The sequence below is a fragment of the Watersipora subatra genome, chromosome 2 (assembly GCF_963576615.1).
Source record: "Watersipora subatra chromosome 2, tzWatSuba1.1, whole genome shotgun sequence".
NCBI classification, from domain to species: Eukaryota; Metazoa; Bryozoa; class Gymnolaemata; order Cheilostomatida; family Watersiporidae; genus Watersipora; species Watersipora subatra.
In genome coordinates this window covers 41,385,387-41,410,024 of record NC_088709.1, presented here as the reverse complement: position 1 = coordinate 41,410,024, position 24,638 = coordinate 41,385,387, and the positions used below count along the sequence as shown (strand labels likewise).

The 24,638-nt window shown below is 35.4% G+C and overlaps 2 protein-coding genes across 2 annotated transcripts; one reads left to right on the top strand and one right to left on the bottom strand.

Moving 5' to 3' along the window:
• Positions 1 to 405: 405 nt before the first annotated feature.
• On the top strand, positions 406 to 17,740 carry LOC137386734 (ankyrin repeat and BTB/POZ domain-containing protein 1-like). The gene is made up of 11 exons (XM_068072857.1): positions 406 to 577; positions 4,161 to 4,223; positions 4,456 to 4,511; positions 5,798 to 5,942; positions 7,920 to 8,079; positions 10,967 to 11,129; positions 12,285 to 12,403; positions 13,876 to 13,952; positions 15,901 to 16,072; positions 16,393 to 16,593; positions 17,076 to 17,740. The coding sequence occupies exons 1-11, from the start codon at positions 522 to 524 to the stop codon at positions 17,280 to 17,282; spliced, it is 1,419 nt and encodes a 472-aa protein (XP_067928958.1). The 5' UTR covers positions 406 to 521; the 3' UTR covers positions 17,283 to 17,740.
• Positions 17,661 to 24,366, bottom strand: LOC137386735 (uncharacterized). The gene is made up of 4 exons (XM_068072859.1): positions 24,182 to 24,366; positions 23,429 to 23,483; positions 18,447 to 18,548; positions 17,661 to 17,912 (listed from the first exon to the last, which is right to left on the bottom strand). Exons 1-4 carry the CDS (start codon positions 24,266 to 24,268, stop codon positions 17,863 to 17,865), a joined length of 294 nt encoding a protein of 97 aa, XP_067928960.1. The 5' UTR covers positions 24,269 to 24,366; the 3' UTR covers positions 17,661 to 17,862.
• Positions 24,367 to 24,638: the final 272 nt, after the last annotated feature.

Below are 24,638 nucleotides of genomic sequence, written 5' to 3'. Positions count from 1 at the left end.
TTGCAATACTCTTTAGATACAAATACAAGCCGAAAGCAAAATTAAAAACACTGAAAAAAGGGAAAAAGGGAAGAAGGGGAAGAGAGAGGAAAGAAAGGAGGAAGGGAAAATTTTTGCTGGTATACTGTTTAAAATAAAGAGTTCCCACGTATTTTGCCTCCTGCGTGAGGCTTTCAGTGGGAAAAACCCGATCCGATCCGGTAAGCCCGTTAGTAGTTTGCGGATATACAAGTTGTCATTCCTTATCTGATTTTCATGGACGTACATCAAAACATCCGATTAAGATTGCTTTGTGTAGCTCATAATCTAATATTTTTAATTTATGTTTCAAAATCGTATTTGAAGCTACGACAGTTTCAAGACGCTGAGGCTGAAAATATCTCGCAGGAGTTTCCAAGAGGGGCTTTTGCACAATCGATGTCCCCGTTCATCAGGAGTTGTATTCAAGGACAATTTGTACTAATTGAATAGTACGCTGGTCAGTTGTTGTTGCAGGTATATGCATAAAAAGTTATGGTACCATGGATGCTCATGACTTATTCTCAAGTTGCAGGGTTGGAGATCTGGAAAAAGTTCAGTAAGTTTCCCACCTCGTATGATCATCGGGATCGGGCAATATTAATGAGTGATAGCTACAGTCCAGAAATGCTTTGTTGCACTATTGTGCAAGTATTATATTTGATCATATGATCATGACGTAAATAAAAAGTCAAATATTAAATGAGTATTTGCAGAATTGGATTTCGTGTACGAACCATTTTATCATTCACTTTGGCGTATTTTGTTGAGTTTTATGGCGCTTTAAAGTTTACAGGCGTTTACATGGCACCTGATGCGTCTTACAGTGCCCTGCATTGCGTGTTCGCAACTCGAGTTGCTGTTCAAAGAACTCGGCCTGGGTTTTTGATAAACTCGAGTTGTGTCACGCAAAACTAACCCGAGTTTGTAAAAAAAGCAAAATGAGTAATTGGAGTGTCTCATTTACAGACTTGCATTTGTGCAAGTTATATAAAATTTAATAATTGATTAATAATAATTATAATTTAAATATTCATGTATGTCTAAATTTTATATACTGGCGATAGAATATGATATAGAATATGTATTGGCGATTGTATTGATAAAGTATAAACCTCAAAAATTGCCAATCTAATACTCCTACAATCTTTATTTTCAAGTATCATTCTGTAAACTTTGTACCATTATAATACTGTAAAAGTCTGTACAGGAACAATTACACTGTAGATTGTATTTATACCCTCTCGAAAGTTAACCTTCCATCTTGGCCCGCAAAAAGGGGTATTTTTTTGTTTTTGTATTATTTTTAATTATTAAAGAGTTCGTCATCATCATATATTGGCGATATTTGCACATATTTATTTATATCAATATAAAGAGACAAAACAATTGTAGAATGTAAAAAGCGAACTAAAAACAATCTATGTGTGTGAGGGCCGGGCCACTTCTTTTTCAAATGAGAAAAAAAGTTATCTCTCTAGAACCTGACAAGAAACTGAATGAACACCGAAAATGAACTAACATAGAAATTATGTCAACGAAGTTTAATGATGCACCAAAAAATTCCATATAAAAAATATAGCTAGAGAAAATGAAATGATGAGATGTTCTCAAGCCGAGTTTTTGAACTCGAGTTGCTGTTGAAAGAACTCGGCTTGGGTTTTGATGAATTCGAGTTGTGTAACTCGAGTTGTACAACTCGAGTTATATTTACAAACTCGAGTTGGTAAATATAACTCGAGTTGTACAACTCGAGTTGCAAACTCGGGGCACTATAATTCGCCATTAGCTCTGATTTTACAGTACATACATAGTTTAATTTCTATTAGCTAACGGGTGCCTATTGATGTACCATTGTTAATATAACCAGATCTATGGTTATGCTACCGTAATACCAATATATTGCACCTTACTTTTACAAACTCGGGTTGTGTGTTCAGAAATCGAGTTGTGCAACTCGAGTTGTACAGCTCGAGTTGTGAACAAGCAACGCGAGGCACTGTAAGGCGCCATAGAGTTTGGAAGACAATTATACATAAAAATTTAAATAATATTTACAATAAAGCAATGTAACATTATAGGAGAGCAAATACAATAAACAGAAATCATTAAAATGTCAGAGGAATAACCCTGAAATGAATAGCAAACATACAATGACATGTAACATATTTGTTGTACTAATGTAATTATTCTTGGCCGTTAATCATACATAACGTATGACTAACGGTCAAGCATAATTAGGTCAAGCATAATTAGGTCAAGCATAAGCAAAGGCTACCTTGATTAATTAATTAAAAATTAATTATCTTGAAAAAGGTAGCTAACAAATAGCACAATATGTTAGATTGAATTTGCAATATAATACTTGATATTCGTGTTTTACATATTTATGCACTTGATGTGGCTTCTAATAGATAAAACATCATTTTCATTCTTTTAGCCTTGCAGTTTAAAAGTTTAACCACATTTCAAATTTTTTTCGACAAATATTGATAGCTAGCAAAAAAATATGTTTTTTGTATTTCTGACACTATCTTTTAACTAACAAGTTTACAACATTGTTTTCCAAGCTTAAATAAAAAGTGATATGGTAGATTTGATCTGCTTGGAACATTTATATCGTCATCCCTGTAACCAATTCTTGCTGCTATTGTGAGACTTGTTGAACAGGATGGCTTTGTTGTGGTCAGTAGATCAAGATAAACAAGTAAACAGTTGTAATATAAAGGCCATGTTCATTTTCAGTAACATTTTTTTCAAACTCAAAACTGGGGAAGCTATGGGCTGCTTGAAAACCTTTTAAAATACTCATATTATATTTTTTGAGCTAGCATCATTTCCCAATGAATTACATTAGATAGAACCTCCTACAGTTAATATAAGTTAATAAGTATCGAGAACATTCACGTTATAGGAATGTTACGCTATACAAACTGTAAAATACATATAAATTGCCTAAATATATATATATTTTTTCTTATTTCAAAAGCCAAAGGGCAATATATATATATATATATATATATATATATATATGTATATATATATATATATATATATATATATATATATATAAATTACCCTTTGGCTTTTGAAATAGGAAAAAGTAGACCTAACTTTTCAATTTAATGATTTCACAGTAACTGGTGTATTATTGGTTTGTGTCAGACTTCTTTTTTTATCATTTTCATTTAGTTTAGGGTCCAAGATTACAGCAATTTTACGTAAAAATAAAGGGAGTGTACACCTTCAATTTCAATTTAAATAATTCTCCAATAAATTTAAATTATATTTTGTTTGTCATTTTTATCTATAAAGCTGGGTCGGTACTGCAAAGAAATGAATAAAAAATGTTGTACATGTATGTCTAAAATAAAGTACAATGTACATGTATAACTTATGACATGAATTGTTATTGTTTGATCTGAAAACCTAAAGCTAATGTTATCGTGGGACATCTTGCTGTTAATTATGTCACTGTATTTATACTCGTTTTATAAGTGACATCTAAAACAGCAACTTTTCAAATAGATTTTTAGGCTAATTCAAAAACCCAAACCTGGCAATTCTGCAGAAGAAGATTATTTTAATACCACAAGAGTAACTTGTAAATAACTATGGGTCGTCACGAGTGCAAATTGTACAGTCAAACCTCAACAGGCAGTTTGGTACGGTCAAACCTTGACAAGCATAGACTTTAATTCATTTTGATCTTTACATTGTATGTTAAAACTGTCCCAAGTTGAAGCACATATTGTCATAAAAGTATGTTGTACTTCGGTAAAAAAACGATGGTACATACATAAAATGGTTACAAGTAGTATTAAAAATAATATATATGCCCAATAAACTATGCAAAATGATCAAAAAAATTATAGTTGTATTATATAAAAAACTAACAGATGTTAGTTAAAATGTTATTACAATATTTGACCAAGGCAAATAATATTTTAGGTCATATATTTCATTCAAAGGTCAAATATAGGTCATATCTATTTAGGTCATATGTTTTTCTATATTGAAACTATGCGTTAATCTGCCTAGATTATATGAGATGAAATCTCTGATCACACTTACGTCCTCTTACCAAGAGTGGCTGTTTGCTACAACCTTGGTATGACCTTGTTTCATTTCTACTTCTTTAGATATCTGGTGGAGGCCAGAGATGTTGAGCTTAACATGAGAGATAAATGGGATACAACTCCACTGTAAGTAATCTGATAGCCTGTGTACTTAGTAATACTTTTCTGACCGTAATCGATGTATTGTGGGCAACCTTTGCGATGTGGCTTCTCGGAGTTTCCAAACTCATGGATTACGGTGAAATATATATTGGGAATTGTATTTATACATGTGGCTATCTAATTATATCATTATTATATTTCATCTTTATATCTAATTATATCATTATACAAAGTCATCACTGTTTCTCCATTTTAGATACTACGCTTGTTTGTGTGGACACGAAGCTCTGGTCAAGTATTTGCTGGAAAATGGTTAGTTGAAAAAGCCCATTAGAGTAAATGCTTGCTAGTTCAAGTCAGAAAATATGGAATAAGATATATTAAATTATATGAGCTAACTCTATTGCTAGAGTGTATGGGGTAACTTTATTGCTAGAGTATATGGGGTAACTTTATTGTTAGAGTATATGGGGTAACTCTATGCTAGAGTATATGAGCTAACTCTATTGCTAGAGTGTATGGAGTAACTCTATCGCTAGAGTATATGGTGTAAAGAAATGTTCACAGTTAGATGCTGTTTTATGTACAGATCAGGAGCAAATACAGTAGAACTTTGTGCAATTTGTAAGCAAACTCTTACGCTTTGAGTAACTCCGAATACATTCCAACTTCGACTTGGGATCATATAACTACATATAACTTTGTCTATATACGACTTTGTCGACGTATGATTATGTCTACATAAGATTTTGTGTACATATGACTTTGTTTAAATACAAATTTGTCTATATACCACTTTGTATACGTACAACTTTGACTACATATAACATTGTCTGTATTTGACTTTGCCTACAAATATGTGTTGATATAATTATGGAAATATATTGTAATTGTGATATACATTTATATAATATATATTGTTTGCGTGTCTGTTGTCGTTTGTATATTCAGTTTATAGCGATTTGTTAAAATATCGCAAGCTTGCAGTTCAGTGCGGCATGAGAGATCATGACAGTAATGATCAGAAGCACAACTATTCCAACATATGGCAATGTGGTTGCATGGTTTAGTAGTAGTGAGTTTGACTTCACATCCGTGCATCCTAGTGTATGGCTTCAATTCCTGTGAGGTGCAATCTTTTTTTTTAACGCATGTAGCTGGCTTCAGACATACACGGCTCTTAATATACTAAAGATTAAAACATTAGCTCCAGTTACTAGCTTAAGTTACTCAAATTCATTGGGTAAAGAAATTTAGCCGTTGTCAATTATATAACCTGCCACTGTCTACAAGCTATTTTAAATCTTGAGTGAATGGGTAGCGTAAGTAAGAACTGTTTTTCAACAACCTGTTTTGGCTGTTTCGAGCTTTCGAATATTTGAATTATGTACTGGCTGGACACACACAGAAATAAACAAACACCTTCATTTACATACAAGTTAAAATGATAAATATTGTTTATGCGGATTAAAGATAAATGTTTTGTGCAAAACATTTCTTATTACCATGCAATGCCGGGCATTCATCTAGTACATGTACGTGTATAGTCACTATGTATAGTCACTACGTATAGTCACTATATTGGGTGTTCTGTACAGGAGCCAAGTGTGTGGCAAATACATTCGATGGGGAACGATGTCTGTATGCAGCTCTGAATGATAGAATAAAGAAGCTACTAAAGAACTATAAGATGATTACTTCAGCGACGATGAGGAGGGATTTATACGATGAGTTCTTGCGAAGGTCTGATTGTCTTTATATCTACAATATCCACAGCGCACTAGCTGTGTTTGTCTTAATATCTACAGCTCACTAGCTGGGCTTTAGTTGCCCTATATGTGTTCTAATCTCATTATCACATTTATGTACGATAAACCATCGCATGTCTGCGATTTCAAGTTAGCACATTTGAGAATTCGCAAACATTTTGCACAAAGTTTTCTTATTAATGTTAAAACTCATTAGTTCATCAGGAAACTGCTGGACTTGATGCTCCAACATTCTAACTTCTGTTGTCATATGCACTGTTGCTGCATGCTATTACCAGGGTATATGCAACTTGCAGTCTGAAATGGTTATAGAAATATTAATGTATATAACAAAGCATTGTGCAGTCACAATCAAACCACGATTAAAGGGCATTACAATGCATGATCGAACAAATTCAGTTTCGTAATAGTTGGCCGCTTTGTGACATGCTCTACTATTTCTGTAGTCTATCTGCACTGCAAACTGCAAATAACCCAGCAGTAGCTCACGGCTGCCAAGGATGAGACAACTTCAACTTTTGGAGTAACTGGTTTTATCAGCTTTTTGGTTGAAAGCCTATGTCCACACCGACAAAATGTGTTGGTAATTGCTGTTGCTATGTGTTGAATGCCGAACATTGAAAATTAGACTGACTAATGAGAACTGGCCTCAGTTGTGTAAAGAGCGTGCTTTCCTTGCTGGGTTTTACAGTATTTAAATATTGTCAGAATACTTAAGTATTGTAACGTGGATCATTGTTGATTTGTGATAGCAATAGCTTTTGTGCAGCTGTTTGCATTGTTCTATTTTCCTTAAAAATATTGCAAGTTAACTATGAAAACAGTCAAAGTACAAAAATCTTTTTTCTTGACATAAATTTAACTATGGAAAAAGGAATTAACATAATTGTATAATTACTGAACAAATTATCTGGAATGTTTTATAAACAATTTCAATTTATACTAGTGACTCCACATATACGGTACTAGTGACTCCACATATACGGTACTAGTGAGTCCACATATACGGTACTATTGACTCCACATATACGGTACTAGTGACTCCACATATACGGTACTAGTGACTCCACATATACGGTACTAGTGAGTCCACATATACGATACTAGTGACTCCACATATACGGTACTAGTGACTCCACATATACGGTACTAGTGACTCCACATATACGGTACTAGTGACTCCACATATACGGTACTAGTGACTCCACATATACGGTACTAGTGACTCCACATATATGGTACTAGTGAGTCCACATATACGGTACTAGTGACTCCACATATACGGTACTAGTGACTCCACATATACGGTACTAGTAACTCCACATATACGGTACTAGTGACTCCACATATATATTTATATATATATATATATATATAGATATATATAAATAGTGGTTTGTTTGATGTCCTGTTGTCATCATCAGTCGAAAGCCAACCTTTGATGCAACTAGCCTGTGTTGGACGCAATTAAAATTGAATCTGAGATTGTAATAATGAACTATTTCAGCCAATCCCAGACTCATCAGTTCCATCTCTAATGAGATTATTCGTTTTAAAAGGATGCGTTGCCAATGATGCGTAGCTAAACAAATGACACATTTCACTATTGTGTCTAGCCAGAACTCAAATGATGAGTTGTACACAGTGTGTTAAGGAAGGTTGAGATAACAATCTTTGATCTAATTCGTTCAGATTTGTTTGCATATTATAAAATCAGTAGCTGCAGATTCTCCTATTAGCTGCAATAAAAATGTGAAAACACTAGGGTTTTTATCATTCTTTTGCTATATATCTTATAGGAAATATTATTTAGGCAGAAGTATTCATAATATGCAAACATGGCCATCAGAGGTAAACTAAATCCGTGTTGGTTTTAATCAAAATGTGAATTAAGTTTGTAGAATTTTCGCCTCACATCACCTTTAACATCAGCGATATTTACATGTCTCAGGTTACGGAATGACTCTGTCTACTCTGATGCAATATTCCAAGTGGGAGTAGAGAAGTTTGAAGTGCACAAATGCATTTTAGCATGTCGCTGTCCGCAGCTGCATGAGAGATTGCAAAAAAGACTTGAAGAACGAAAGGTGGTCAACGTGAAGAGCCCACAGGTGAGTAAGTATGCTATTTTCTCAATTTCTTTTTTGTTAGTCAATTTAGCCTTAGGCCTACTAGTTGTAACTGGAGTTCAAAGAGCTAGCCTGAGTTTTTAAAGTTGAAGCTTATAGTTGGAGGTCGCAGCTACAGTCCGATAGCAGATCTAATTGTATAGCCTTTGAGAGATTATTCTGTGAAGCATGTAAGTCTGATTTTTAGATTGATTTTTGAAACTGTTTTTCATAATTCTGTTTCAACTTTAATTCCAAACTAAGACCCTTGCAGTCCGCTGCACTGTGAGAGATCATCAGCTGTAATAACTATGTGCACAATTATTCTAAATAAGGAAATTTATTATAATAATTTATTTTATTTATTATTATAAATATGTGCTTGATTGGCTCAGGTGATGACTTTTGGTCAATTTAGTCAACGGTAGCAAGTTTAAATCTCGTTGAAGGCAATTATTTTCCTAATCACTCAAATGGCTTCAGACAAGCAGATGGGCAGACACAGCCCTTATTATAATAAAGATTTTGGCATCTCGCTGCTAAAAATTTCTCTTACTCTGTATATTTTTGATTAGTTGTCATTTGAAATTGTCATTTTCACTTTTGATGAAAATGATACTTTGTTATGGAATTACTCAAATTAGATAAAATAAAAATGTTGTCAGTTTGACTCACTGTGGATCTTAAAATCTTCAAATGTTTTTAAAGTGGATTGTCAGCATTGTAATGTGGCCATGTGGAAATTAAACAAGAGACTGTTAACCTAGGAACTGAGTTAGTTTTAGGTCTATTTCATTTGGTGATCTCACCTTATCTTTCACTCATCATAAAAAGAAATGGAGTGCTGTGATAGCCAACAGAAGCTGGCATTTTTTGAATTTTTGTTGGCGGTTAGCGCATGTTTCCATTTAATTATTTACTATAATAAGAGCCGTGTCTATCTGTCCGAAGTCACGATAAGAGTGTCAGGAATAAGGCTTGCATCCCCTTGAAATCTAACCCAGATATTCTGATTCCCAGCCAAGCCCGCTGTTACTCAAGCATCTTGCTGCAGCTCAGAATAATTGTGCGCAGACTTATTACACATGATGATCTTTCACAGCACACAGGACTGTCAGTGTACCAGTATGCATAATTATATAGATAGTATAGTTGAAATTTGTTTCAAGCAGATATATGTCTGCTCTCATCAAGTTATAACTTCAGAAAGAAGTTATGTGAATTATACTACAGTGGATTCTACAATTTGTTCCAGTGTTGGCATCGTAGGGTGAGGATTTCATATAGAAACCCATAGCCAATATCTAAAGCAAACACTTCCTCATAAAAATCATCACAATTTTATTCGTACTATACATATTAGAAATGGGTTACAAAATAGTATGTTAACCTTAGTAACTATAGTTACCTACAGTAACTTTTGTGTATTTAGTGGGTATGATTTGTAATAAAATGTACTGTGTTCAGTGCATACCGTAGGGAGTTCTTACTTTTGAGACAGCCATATAACATAAACGTTGAGTTTAACTTAAATGAATTTAGCTTACTAAACACATATTTAAAGCTAAGTTTTAGTACGTATTTTTAACTATTTTACTGAACTTCATTTTCATCACTAAGATTTTATCACCTTTTCTGTTTCCAGTTTCGTTTTTGCAATAACGAATAATGCCTAACTGAGTGAGACTGAGTATTGTATTTCTTTCGGTCGCTGTTAGAGGGATTTCAGCGAATAGTATATCGGCATAATTGTTGTTCCGACATAATCTGTCCACTTACTGCCATATTTGAATTTCAAGAAAAATTTTTCATGATTTTGTATGGCGAAAAATATTTCGTATGGAGAGGGTGAAAAATCAGCATATTCCACATCGTAGGGTAAAAAAATCACGTAACAGGATCATCGGAGCCTGATGGCGCTGTATACTGCACTGTATACTATAATTAACTCTGCACATTGTGTGTTCAGTGCTTCTTCTTTAGTATCCTTAACTAGTGGTTAGTTGACTAGGGACTAGTGTTTCTAATGATAATATATATATATATATATATATATATATATATATATATATATATATATATATATATATATATATATATACATATGTGACTGCCTTTTCCTTGACTGCTACTATATAATAAAATATTCACTGTCACATGTGGCAGATCATGTCACACGTAGAACATATCCTATGGATTTTATCTTTCTATCACTGTCTTGAGGTCCTGAATCTCTACGGCGGTCATTGGCTTTATAAGTAACATAATATATGCTGCCATTCTGATGCCCTTAAATAGTATTGAACTTTGCTGTCATTGAATTGAATTGCTTTGATTGTGACTTGGTTGTTACCGATTATGCCGATGTGACTGACCCCAATGCCAATATGCAGTGTAGGAATGGTGGATGGGGTGTGCGACTCCAAAATAGTTAAGTTTCATATGGTCAGACTTGCTATCATGGAAAACATTTAATAAACTAGCATAGTTCTGTAGTAAATATGCAGGCAATTAGTAGTGTAGCTGCTACTGTAGCACAGTAAAGTTATCTGATTGGTTGTCATAACTAAACAATATTCTTATTGGCCAACATTATAATCAACCTGCAATTTTATTGGTCATCTCTTATGACCAGAAGTTGCTGTACGGTTTTTTAATATGATGTTGTATTATTTTTTCTACTACACTTATCGCCTTTGTCAGATGAAGCATCTAGCATATTAATGTAGTTATGACTTGCTTACTCTCGGCAGCATCAATTATAGTGCTGCCGAAGGAACCAAAACGTTTACCCTGGTTTTGAGCTGATAGTCTGTTAGCAAAAGAATTATGAATTTGTATAACATTGGCAATGCTTGTGTATAGGTAATTATTTTGCTATGGTTTACAGGTCGATCCAAAGTCGTTCACACTTTTGCTTGACTTCGTTTACCAAGGTCATATGCAGGTTGCCCAGGAGAATATTCCCACTATGCTGTTGTTAGCAGAGCACTGTGGTCTCTCGCAACTTCAGGCATTGCTGGAAAAGAAGCTCAAAGAGAAGAATTCATTTGGTAGGCCTTTGTTTGTCACTTGTCACATTTCATCGCTTTATTCTATCTATAAGTCTCAAGGTTGGTTGTTCGTCTGTCTGTTCGTCTGTCCAGCTATAACGATTTCAATCTAGCAATGAAAAATTGGTATCGCAGAAGATTTGATCGCGAAACCTCCCATTCACAAGGCAGCAAGGTAACTCATTAAGCTGCACGAGATGCAATGGACTCACTGGGCGATACGAGTCATTACCTGGATTAAAATTCACATAGTGACTCAGTGTTACGCGCAACGTCACTAAGGCTTGCTCTCACAGCTCTTGGAAAGTTTAGCAATATGGACCCTGGCTTTCTTAAATTAGCCAATGACAACTACATTACCTACTACTGTTTATAAACTGTTTTAATACCCGTGACTGGACAACTGGAGGTTCCGAGATCAAATCTTCTGCGATACAGATTTTTCATTCCAAGATTTTAATAGCTATAGCTGGACATATCGAAGAGTACAAGATTTTGAGATCTATAGCCGGACAATCAATCCTACAAATCTACATACGACAAACTTTGAGAAATATATATATACTAGCTGTGCCACCCGGCGTTGCCCGTGTAATAGAAGAGTATTTGGACAGAAAATTAATTTGTATTTAACATATAACAACATTTGCCATTCTAACTTTCAAACTACATATCGTGGGAAAAGTTTTTTGTCTTATAAACAATGAGAAGTAGTGAGAGTTTGCTATTAGGGCCATTAGGCAGTTTAATAATGTGAGCGAACAGCTTCTCGTGACGTTATGCTATGTCCCCCCCCCCCCCCCCCCGTCATACGCAAAGCAGTTAGGTGTAGCTCTGATATAATGCCTTATATTGGTTGGCCAGCAACTTCGACTTCCATAGTCCAGTGGGCTAGATGTAAGACCTGTGAACGGCTTGGTGCGAGATCGAATCCTCGTCGGTACGTAATATATATATATCGAGATTTTAAGTTCTATAGCCGGATTTCCGACGAATACACGAACACACGGACTTTGAGAAATATATATATAGATATATACATGTAGAAGAAGAAGATAGACATACAAGGTGGTAAACAAGTAGCATAGCCTCCTTCCCTAAGTTACTAGAGTTACATTTTTATTAAATTCGATGGCTTTAGTGTGGGTTTTGCAGAGAGCAGCAAACCAGGAGTTCACATAGAGGTTCTCTCCATTGAAAATGATGACTGTAGGAAAAAGCTGGTGGCCGATCTGTCTAAACTGGCGGACCATGCTGTTCCAAGTGAGATTGAGGTAATAAAAACCTTTCTTATCATATCTTACTTTTGTCAACTCATCCGAATGTTGCCTGTAATTTTCCCTGTGAATGGAGAGCTGTACTAATAATGTCTGTCAACTTATTTTTATTATCGGCAATGAAGCGGCTCTATGGAATTATAGAAAATGGAATGACCAATAGTATGCTATCAACTGAGTGTTCAGTTAGCGCAGAAAGGTTGCATAATTCTCAATTATCACCGGCACAAACAATTAAAGTTATGAGAAAATTTATTAAATCATTCACTAATCCTAAAAAACAAGCTTTTATTTGTGTGCCATGTTTTATGTGAGATAGCAGATTGGCATTCCTGATGCTTTGGAGTTGTCTTCTCCCTTGTGAACTTTTTTACATTCATACCTCGACATACGAGCTTAAAGCGTTCCAAAACCAAGCTCATCAATTATATTGCATCTCAAGTCTATTTTTCGTATACAAAATAGCTAAATATAGAATAATCAATTTCTACCTTCAGAAGAAAATTACTTAAAAACATGGTATTATAAGGGAAAATGTGGTTTTATTTGTTCCAGTTTTCAACGTACGTTCATAAAGTAGCAAATGCATATGCAGTGGTTATGGTCTGCCTGTAAAAAAGTGTACCATCATCATGTACAGTACTGTACGAAGTTCTTACCTTTGAGACAGTGTCTAGTAGCTAATGGATGTGTGAGAAAGACATGACGGCAAAATGTTCGGTATGTTACACTTTTGTAACGCTGCGTACTAAACTAGCATAAACTTTAAGTTTAACTTAAATGAACTTATCTTATCATATACGTTTTTAAAAGTTAGTGTTAATTCTGCGTTATATTAAACTTAACTGTTTTGTGCTGTCATTTTCAGTTTCTTACTTTTTTTTGCCTCGCTTTCACCTTCGCTTTTAACCAGCATTTTTAAAACTGTTATAAACTGTTTCGATGAAGATTATCTAGAAGTGCTGTTCTCGTAAGCGGCCTTCTGTTTATTTGACCACCCGAATTGAGAATCACCTCGTACGCTCGTATCTCAAAATTGTCTCGAAACTCAAATAAATGATTTGCTCTTTATCTCAAATTTTTTGTATGTTAGGTATGACTCGCGTGTCAAGGTATGACTGAAGCTCTATTAAAATAAGCCATGAATACTGGCAAAGCAAGCTTTCATCAAAAAAAGACTTAGTCGATGTTAGTATAATAAGTGTTCATATAATTGGCTTTGAGTTATGACCCAAGTGTGTTGTTGAATGCAAGAAATAATTAATCTGCTAATATCGTCCATTTTTCTGCAGACGATAGCTAACATCGTTCATTTGCTGCTAGCCAGGCTCTAACAAAGATGTTATGCTCGAAGAATAATAGTTAGACTCTATTCTATTCCATGATTTTATGTTACTGCCACAATAAATGTGGCAGTGTTCATTAACATGAGAAGGCAACTCCTTGTTTTCATCTATGACGTTTTGCAGCCTCTGATGCAGATGCCCTTTTGTCCATCTCGTAAACTGATTTACTGTGATCTCTGCATCATGGTTAATGATTTCAAGTGAGTCAAATTTTTTCTGCTTTGTATTGTTATTATTTGGTATGCTATGATAGCACAACTAGCTGATTGCCTGGTGTTGAACAGGTGATAGAATAATTACCTGATGAATTTGAGTAATTTACCTGGAAAGCTAGATCTTTACTAAAGTCTTTACTAAAACAATACTTGCATTTTGGGCCAGCTTGACAATCGTTACTCATAACAGTCAACAGTGCTTATTATTAACCCCGAGTAAGTGCTTTACCAATAAAATTACTATATGCCCAATGAATCAATTGTGTTGATTCATAGCTCAATGGCTAAGTTTGCCGCCTCTATATCTGGAGAGTCCCGAGATCAAATCTAGTCCCATGCGGATTTTCCATTGCTAGATTTTAAACGCTAGAATTGGAATTAACAAAAAGGGTGCAATAAAAAGACGAAAACTGAGATTTACATATTTATTTCATATTAATATGTAAATAACAATATTTAATATTAATTGATTATATCACAATATATAATATATAGATTATTGTGATACTGCTCTCTCTAATTACTGTTCTTCGTCTTTATGAACAAGTGGGAATAAGAGGAAGTGTGCAGTTTTCAGACAGCACAAGACGTCGCTGCATTTGACTGTCTATCCACAGGTATTATTTGAAATAACCCTTTCGTGGGCAGAGCGAAATTTTTGTCGCTATAGTAATATATTTCTTTTATTGCGGCTTTTGGTTTGCTAAAAGCCGTTTTTTGTTTACTTTTCTGATCGATAGCAAGCTCCGATATATTGGCTTCAGTTAGCCTCTAAAAAATTTTTTCTATTTGCACAAAACAATTGTTTTTAGCAGCAATAAATATTGCGAAAAAAATTAGTAAATCGTTCTAAATAATTTTTAATTATTTATTTCTTTTTGGTTCTGTTTTAGCCGTTATTTACTGGAAGCTTCGTTAGTTCTAATTTAGTTTATCGTCATGACGACTTCTAAGAGAACTCTCAGTGATTATTCTAATACAGCAAGTACTAGTACCGGAGTTACTAAGAGAATCACAGCTGACTGTGACTTTTTAGATTTAGTAGTTAAAAATGACAATGAATCAGGTTCAAGCTGTGATTGTAATTATTTTACATCTGGAAGTGATATTGATGAAGAAGCTGGTAGCAGTAATGATGATTTGATGCCAGTGCCTGGAAGAATATTACCAATATGAAGAGAGATAAATCTCCTACCATTCATCAGTTTGTAGTAGTGACAGGTCCAGTATTTACTTCAGTAGATGCTGTGTGATTGGTACAAAAAGACAAGAATAAGCACATGGTGCAAAGACTGTAATGTAGGCCTTTGTAAAGGAGAATACTTTTGGATATATTATACAGAAATCATGCTTATTAAAGCGAACACTTGTATCATAAAAAGATATACAATATATATATTTATCTTGGTAGATCTACATTTATAAATATTTTTGTTATACATTTTTATTCATTTATAATATATACATATATGTACATCTGGACATATAAATGTATACATATGCATGTTTATACATAGATATATGCACACAATAACATACAAAAGAGTGTATAAACCTTTTAAAAGAAATTGATTTTTCGGAAAATTAATTTGCCCAGGGGAGTCTGATATAGTCCTGAAAATTCGCCCGCGAAAAGGGCGATGAATAAGTTGATGAATAAGCTGTTTGACTTGGGGGTGTTTAGGATGCTTAGTTGGCATAAACAACATAATAATTATAGATATAATTATTGTTAATATAATACAGTATTTGTTTGTTAATGGCATTAGTTTAATACGACTACATCAAGGCTTTTTGTAACTCATATATTTCATAAACTTTATGGTAAACTTTATGGATACTTCATATTTCTATTAGCTAGTACTCATACCGGTAGGATTTAGTAAGTCAGCGTGCTGCCAGCATTGATGACTCATGCTGCACCTTCTTACAGGTTTATGTGTCACAAGGCATTCTTCTGCCTTCGAAGCGACTACTTCAAAGCTTTGCTCAGAGATCATTTTGATGAGAATGTAGGAGGGCAAGTTGAGTGTATCAACCTACAGGATATTAACGTGGATGTATTCAAATGCATTCTTTACTATATATACACCGACAACTGTCAGGTTGGTCTAACATTTTGAGAATATGTTAGTCATCTTGGCATTTTTACATCCACAATGTTTCAGATCATGATAAATTCATGTAGTCCATGATAGAAATTTACTTCGCTTATGGGCATTGAGTTAGCAGCAGGTACCGAAAAATTGAGATTGAGAATTATTGGTCTGTGTGGTGAACAAAACACTAAAAAAACCATCTACTTTGGCAGTTTGCGGAGCCAATGCCTAAATGTCAATTGCTTGTCAATGCATGACATTCGTTTAACCACTTACAACTCAAATTCCGGGAGGATTACTCTTGAATTTCCGCTGATTGCTTGTAGCTGACAGAGGAAATAGTTTTCGAAGTGCTGTGTAAAGCTGACATGTACCTTTTACCGGGTTTGAAGAAGTTGTGTGCCCTTTTTGTGGAGGATATCATTGAAAAGGAGAACATATTTGCAGTGCTTGAGATGAGCCGTCTGTTCAACTTACCCAAGCTTGAAGACCGATGTGCAGCTTTTATAGCTGAAAATCTTGAGCAGGTACCCTAACATATGTCAAAAATTTTCTGACTGCCCTAATGTAGCTAATTTAACCAAACTACAGATGTTTATTGTTTGTTAAGATTTGTGTTCCCACGGTTCTTAATATGGCACCAGAATCAATTTTCTTTCAACTGTAGATTTTTTTGGCACTGATCTTTGAATTCATAAAGCAAAATTAGAATTCACTACTGCTCTATCCCACCCTTAGCAATTATTGCTGCGGGACTTTAAAAAGGGAGACATCCATTGTCTATTTGAGGCTGGTTATTAACTACCCAACACACCTAGAGAATAAGTAGCCAATTTAGCAGACATTACCGATAGAACATGGAGCCAAATTTACCTGCTTGTGTGTTTTTGTTTAAATTGGCTTTGTGAAAGAGTTGTTGTCAACATTTTCATATTATGTAACAAAAATTGGCCAAATCAATGTGATAGTCAGAAAAGGTCAGCATCCCAGATGTATGCACCCATTACAGGTCCTCTCTGACCCTGAGATGTCAGCGATAGTTCAAGAGGATGCCCAGAGTGTAAAGATGCGAGAGGACTCAGACACCATAGACATAATTGACAGTATCCGCTACCACATTACGAGTCAGGTCCAGACGTACAGTGAAATCGAAACAGCCAACGACAAGCTTGCTATTATTGATGATTTTCTAGATGAACTCGGATTGGACTGTTGAATTTCATAAAAATTTGAAAGCTTCTATGCCCTGCTAGAAGCTTCTATGCTCAACTCTCTCAAAGATAATAGTATTCAACAATACTAGCTTTATACCCGCCCTTCTTCCTCACCAAGGTGACAGCTACGTTAATGCACTGATGTCTATTGCAGAATTACTTTATTTGCAGACCTACAATACTATGTTATATTATTTATTTGTTGCAGTTCTTAATTATATTTGAGCCCCTTGATTATAACAGGCAATCAGATACACCTTAGATCTTGGGATTATTGAATTAGCTTACAAAAGGGAATTTCTATAAAAATATATTGTTTTATTTTTATTACGAACGTTTGTAGCTGTTTTTCATTTATGCTTTACTCCGCCATTAACATATATTTTTTGATGTTTTATTTTTATATTAAAGAAAACAATATATATGTTTGTGTCTTCGATACACAACTTGCAAGACCATATTAGAACACTTGTATCCCACTGCAGAATAGGAAAGGGACCATCCTGAAATGGTGCCCGCTCATATTTCCAACTGTCCAAAAAGCTTAACAATGCACACATAATTTAGAGAAAGCTATTCAGGTCACATCCTGTTAGGTACTCCCACTTCCTTTGCCAAGGAATTCATCTCCACTAAAACACAAAAAGGATTAGTTACACATCGAGTCTAGCGGTATAGGCCGAGCAAACAATTCCTACAATTGTTGACAGTTGCAGATCGAAATACAGAAAAGCTCCAGTTATGTAGATTCAAATCATCTCGGAGAAAGTTTTCAGCTGCTTTTGGCAGACCAATTGCCAGAATGTGAGCTGTACTGTATCCAAAACAAGAGCATAGCAGAGGGCATTCCTTAAGTGTCCAAGACAAGTGTTGAGCAAACAATAGCTCATTTGAAAGCCAAGACTCTGATGTATTGAAATATACAATAAAAAAATTATGTAATTTATGTGCTTTAACATACTATTACAAAACTGGCAATCTAAGAGTTTCCAATCTGCTTGCACATTTTTGTGCGTAGGCCAAAGGTTTCAGGTAAACAGAGGAGACAATACATAATTTTGTTTGATTTATCTGTCATACATGTCCTTTCTCATCTGACATGATAAAAAACCCTCAATTGCTAATCCGAATATGGCTGCCTTATGAGAAGCCAATGGTCTACCCACCTTTCATATTAGCCTCTTTCTCAGCAGCCAACCTCACATCTCTCCTCGCCCTAATTTCATTTTCTTGCTTCTGTATCTCCAATTCCTTCTTTTGCAAGGAGGCTGGAAAGAGATGAACACAAAACTATAAACTGCAAAGCTCTCACATTAGCAACTCCTTCATGGCATGCATATAACCAATCAACTAAATGTACCTTGGAGGAGGCCCAGGCCTGTATTCCCTGGTTGCAAATTGGGGCAGCTAATGTTAGGCGACTAGTTATAAGCATCTGGGGGTTTGGAGGGGCAGTATCAGCTCCCTCAACAGGTTTCTTTCATGTAGGGCCTCAATCGGGCATATCACGTAAAGTTTTAAAAGATTTTATTGGAAAGTAAAAACATTTTTTCTATTATTTGAGATTTGTTTGTTTTAGGTGATGTGACTACCAGGACAATTTCAGATTAAAATAGGCAAAACTTGACCGCAGTTGAAACGCTCAGAAAAAAGAGATCTTTTTTCTTTTGAGCGTTTCAACAAAGATCAATTTTGCCGATTTTATTATAAGTTCATCCGAAGGTTTTTACGCTTTCGTTGGGCCATTGCCAAACGGATGTTTGGTAAAACTTGACCTTTTGCAAACCTTTATAAAAATCGTTAACAAAAATATTTTGCTGATCATGATAATAATGACGCCCAAAAACTGTTAAAAGTTAACGTTTATTTCTATGGCTTGAAATAAAGTGATATTCTACAGCGATGAAAACCGTTCCCGTAGCCGTTGGTCAAATAACTGTTTGAGTTAATGATGTTGAGGTCGAGTTATCTTAAGCAGTTTATCATTGCGTGGGAACGGACCAAACAAATCCATTCGAGTTAACCAAGTGTTCGTGATAAAATTTTACATTTTATCCGAGGGCGAGCTCTCCGTGTTTGATTATACTTAGCCGCCAAAAATTCCTAAAAAGTTGGGGCGGCTCAGCCGGCCAGCCACTCCGGGGAATACGAGCCTGTTGATAGTCGAAGAAACAAATGGCAGCAAGCGATCAAATTGCATTTTCGACCTTGCCCACACCATTCTACCTGCAGTTCACAATTACAAACTAGTCCCAAATTGAAATTTTTTTTATTGATGAACTGAAAATGAGGAATCTAATTACGTTTGTTCCACTGGATTTATTTTCACATCACTGTATTTCCGTACTCAGAGCTGCGAAATTAAGTTGCTGCAAAATTTTACTCTGTATGCTACTCAAGAAACTAAATACTAGCGAAATATAAGTGTCCTAGAGTAAATGGGAAAGAGAGACTTGAATGTGACTTCATTGAGATACTCTGATCAAGGCTATTAACATATGAGTAGGCGATTTTAGAGTTGTATAACTTCTATATGATAAGGAAATTACCAATGTGTTCATCAAACATTTTTCAGCAAATTCTGACAGCAAATCGTTAAACAAATTGGATACATATCACTAATAGCTGTCATTACAAGCCACAGACAAAACGAATATTTCCTTTTAACTCAACAAGGATATTAAGAATTTGTAAACTTTTTGGGAAACAGTTGTATTTTATTAATGACCGAACAGACAATGTTCTGAACAAAATTTATAAAACTCAATTCAGGGAAGCATGCCATAAATCATCCATCATCACCAAAATGAAAGATTGTCTTGCACAGCACGAGGCATGCTTTTAGCAACAATGTGTATAACTGCTGCGAGAAAATATGATTACAGAAAGTTTCAAAACAGACCGCCTTTTATGTCATGCTATCAAAATCATATGAAAGGTAAACTCTATAGCTCCTGTAGACAAGGTAGTGATATCACGTAAATGAACCTCACTATAATGATAGGGGAGAGTGGGGTACATTGGGACAAAAAAATGAGTTTTCACAATTGTTCGGAACAGAGTGCTCGGAAAAAGTTGAAAATTGCAGAATATGTAGTCTGACCGTTCGAGTTCACTTACCTTTAATGATTACTATGTAACTTAATTTTTTTATGTGTTTTTGCCGATTTTATTAAGTCACACTGCTGTCCCAATGTACCCCAGATGTCGGGGTACATTGGGACAGGTCATGGGGTTCATTGGGATGGTATGCTTTAGTTGAAACAACATTTATTTTTACATGAATAACAATCATCTAAATTATACACATTAATTAATATGAATATTTATGCTATTGCAGCTTCATATACACATACACTAGTATGCCTGACAGGTTTATTACTACTAGCCTAATAATAATGTTAGTTAACATTAGAAACATCAGCTGCAAACTGCAGTTTCATACACACACGCGCAGTCCCACCCACTGAGGTAGGATTAGGCAAGATAGTTTCTATGCTGTCTTGCAGCACAACATCCTCATCTTTTACATCAGGCCAAACAAAAGAATCCCCACACCGCTTTAAAAAGTTGATTTTAACTGAGTCGTCTTCAATATTTTGGATTTGTCCTACATGATATGCCACAGATTTGCTGCTGCTATATTTGACAACTACGAATGATCCTATGCTTATTGCGTTGACATCGCAGTTCTCTTCAGCATAGTCATCACTGTCAGACTCCAGAGCAGTAGCCAGTAGATTTTCAGCTTCTGCCTCATCATCTTCACTGCTTTCTTCAGGTGTAAGCACTCTTTTCAGTTTCTTTCTCTGCTTGCTCGCATTCCTTGCTAAAATTAACAGTCACATTTAAACTTGGATAAAAGCTAGAGATAAATAATAAAACCAGACTGATGTCAGTTCAATTATTCACACTGTATTTCTATATGCTACTAAAACAACGCATTACCTGTTTTTGCGGTTAGTCTGGCTATCAGTTGTTCTTTCACTGGAGTATCTGTTAGCACCATCGACCTGCCTTGTCTGCCCACAGCTTTGTTGCCCTTTCTAGGTGGGGCTTTTGGATATGGTCGGACTTCTTCTGGTGTAGGACAATTAGGGTGTGCAACAGCTGCAGCTGGTTGCGTTGGGGTAGCTATAACTTGACTTGATGTACCTTTGCTTGGATCGATATCTAACTGGTCTCTCTGGTTGGGATTGTCCCTGTCAGTAACGTATGATCCCATAAAATCATAATCTGTAAATATATCAGGATTGAACGGCCATATGCCAGCAACTTTGAAGCCTGATGTTATGTTTTCACATGTAAAAGCTTTAGGCTATGCCTGTCCAACTAGTCCTCCAATGTCATGTATGGAAATGGTTCTTCCGGGGTGGTTCACCATCCAGTTGTTGCATACAGTGTTATATTGACGTTTAAGTGGCCCATAGATACTTCTATCTAAGGGTTGCAATTTATGCGAGCAATGGGGAGGGAAGGTAAGCAAAGAGATTCCATTTTCTTTCGCAAATGTAACACTTTCAACTGTTATGTGGCTTACATGGTTGTCCATCAGGAGTAAAACTGAGTTTGCTGGATTACATGAAGTATGCTTCTTGAAATGTTTCAACCAGTCAATAAAAACTTCACCAGTCATCCAGCCAGTAGGTTGGGCAGCTCCAGATGTTCCAGAAGGGGCTCCATTGATCATAGTAGGCTTAAAGTGTACTCGGGGAAATATCATAAATGGAGGTATGGCATTCCCTAAAGCATTTATGCATCCCACAAACGTCACAAGTGTTCCTCTCTCAGCAGAAGTAAGCTGGCCTACTTGTTTAGACTTTTTGTCCGCCAATATTTTGGGTGGTTTGTGTGCCGTTGTTAACCCAGTTTCATCAACATTATAGATATGTTGAGCCTCAAACTTGTTATTAACCAGTAGTTGTTCCAGATTTCTGAAAAATTCTTGAACATTGGTTTTATTAAAACTGGTCAGTCTACTAAGACTGGTAGCCTCAGGTGTTCGGATGCTGATTTGAGGAAACCTTTTTCTGAAACCATATAGCCAGTCTAACCCTGCACACTTAGTATTGCGCCAACTGTGTGGAAAGTCGGCATTAACTTTTTCGGCGTATTCATATGCAAATTTTCTAGCAGCAACAGGAGTTAGACCATGATGATGCTTGGCAGCTGTAAGCAGGTAATCACATAACATCTTTTCTTGCTCTTCTGTAAACACCTTGCGATTGCTCAAATTTGGCTGGAAATTGTGAATATTTTCTAACCCCTTCAGTTTAGCTTCCTTTACATGCCTGTGCAGGACTGATCGTGATATGCCGTGTATGTCAGCAGCTTGGCGAATTGAGTGGCTTTCCTCAAGCACTAGCATTATAGCAACTTTCATAGTCTCATTAGAAGGAGGCGGCGCTCTTGGATTTTTTGCTTGTTTGGGTTTTCTAGGCATTTTGAATCTGTTTAAATCACCTGCAGCAAAAAGAGAAACCGTCATAACACCATGCAGTAAGAATTTTTGAAAATATTTTAGTATTACAAATATTGGTGTGGTTTGGGGTACAATGGGACAGTGTCCCAGTGTACCTGTCCCATTGTACCCCAACCTGCTATATTTAACTTAATTTCAAAAAAATTAGGTAAGTATTAGCTTCATGAAGTAGCCATTTAAACTTGTATAAGGCTATATGTACTGTTAAATCATACTACTGTTAAAGCTTTTATAAATATATTTATATTTATTGTACAACCTTTTATTCATGTATCAATATTTTTACTTTTGGCCACAAAAATATATATTTACTTACCACTCAGCTGTTAGTGTAGCACATGGCAAATCCAAGATGGAGTACCTCTTACATCACTTCCTGCTTTATAAAATCTCAAAAACAATCTGATTGGATAATTAGTTTGTTAGTAAACACACCTGTCCCATTGTACCCCATGTCCCAATGTACCCCACTCTCCCCTACTGTATAATTATACACTTGTAAGCTTTATGATCATCAGACATATATGGGGTTCAAATCTTGTATTTTTTGGTGATGCTCTAGATAACATAGGTTGTCATAAATAATCGCAGCAACAATATTTGTTAGATCATGATAGAGATAATTGCATCTTTATGGCTGACAAAATAGGCCTACTATAAACTTACCAAACCGGTAGCTGCCATAGATGATCCCAGCGGTAAGGGCAACAAATCGAGATCCCTAAAAGCAGAAGAGTAAAAAATAGCTATTTAGTGGTGATTCAAATGCTAACGTTAAAAACAGCCCATGTATGAAAAACGCACCAGTGCATATGCCTACAACCAACGGCTTACATATCCATAATAAAGGGGGCATTTTGAGTAACAGTTGCAAAAAAATGCCTAACCTTCTGTACATATTTTGAGCTATTGCACGCAGCATGCAAGGCCATACAAAAAAACCAGATTCGTAGAATTTACTATCATCGACAGAACATTAACATATCGAAAAAAAAACTGGTGAAATGTGTAAGACAGTTACATTTCCTTTTAAGACCTTATTCGTATGATTAATCAGAGCGAAAATATATCAAAATCTATAAAAAAAATATATAGCAAAAATATATATAAAAACCAGGTTTCAGTAATAAATTAGAGTTTTTAGAATAACAGAAACGGTATGAAATGTAATTGTAATATCACGTTCAAGGACTCATCAGACACACGGTGAGTCAACCCAAAATGAGGCAAGTCATTCTACACATATGATGAGTTATCCCACACACGCAGCGAGTCACCCTACACATTCTAAAATGCTTAAGGCTTTTCTAAAATCTTTAAAAAACGTTTTTTGAAAGCTCTACATCCCCTGAGATACTCATAAAATGATATACAAAAAGTAATGGGCCTACTGATGACGAAACAAAGAAGAAAGCTTACACGAATAAAAGGCGATACACTTTTATTTGGAGGTTTAAATGGCGCTGTCTTTTGAGGTCCAAACCCTAATAGATCAATCGTAGCCATTGCGGTTACTTCAGCGTCTGAATCAAATGTTTTTAAATTAAAACCTGATAGCAGTGCCGGTAGCAAACATCAATTAGAATCGCTAGACTGAGGCGGTTAATTTTTGCTGTTTCTCAAATAAAAGCTGGAATAAACTTATGTCGTTATTATTCTTGAGAGCAACTGTTGTTTCCGGATACTTTCTACGTTTACCAAGTAGGTCTAAAACAAATATTCATTTGTTATAAAGTATCAATGCTAAGGTACGTGTCGCTACACTTCGACGTTAAGCGTGCTATTAGCTGGTACTCAGCTATGTCTCAATGACGAATTCAGATCGCTTCTCGATAGCATGGTTGCAAAACATCTGACGATTGAGAGTACAGTACCG

Bases quoted from the DNA above. Each gene is read 5' to 3' on its own strand.
- LOC137386734 (XM_068072857.1), top strand. From the start codon at position 522: ATGGATGCTCATGACTTATTCTCAAGTTGCAGGGTTGGAGATCTGGAA. The intron at 4,512-5,797 runs GTTAGTTGAAAA...TGTTCTGTACAG, and splicing joins CAAGTATTTGCTGGAAAATG to GAGCCAAGTGTGTGGCAAAT. The intron at 12,404-13,875 runs GTAATAAAAACC...GACGTTTTGCAG, and splicing joins CTGTTCCAAGTGAGATTGAG to CCTCTGATGCAGATGCCCTT.
- LOC137386735 (XM_068072859.1), bottom strand. From the start codon at position 24,268: ATGGCTACGATTGATCTATTAGGGTTTGGACCTCAAAAGACAGCGCCA. The intron at 23,484-24,181 runs GTAAGCTTTCTT...TTCTGCTTTTAG, and splicing joins GTGTATCGCCTTTTATTCGT to GGATCTCGATTTGTTGCCCT. The intron at 17,913-18,446 runs GTGGGTAGACCA...TTTGTGTTTTAG, and splicing joins GAAAGAGGCTAATATGAAAG to TGGAGATGAATTCCTTGGCA.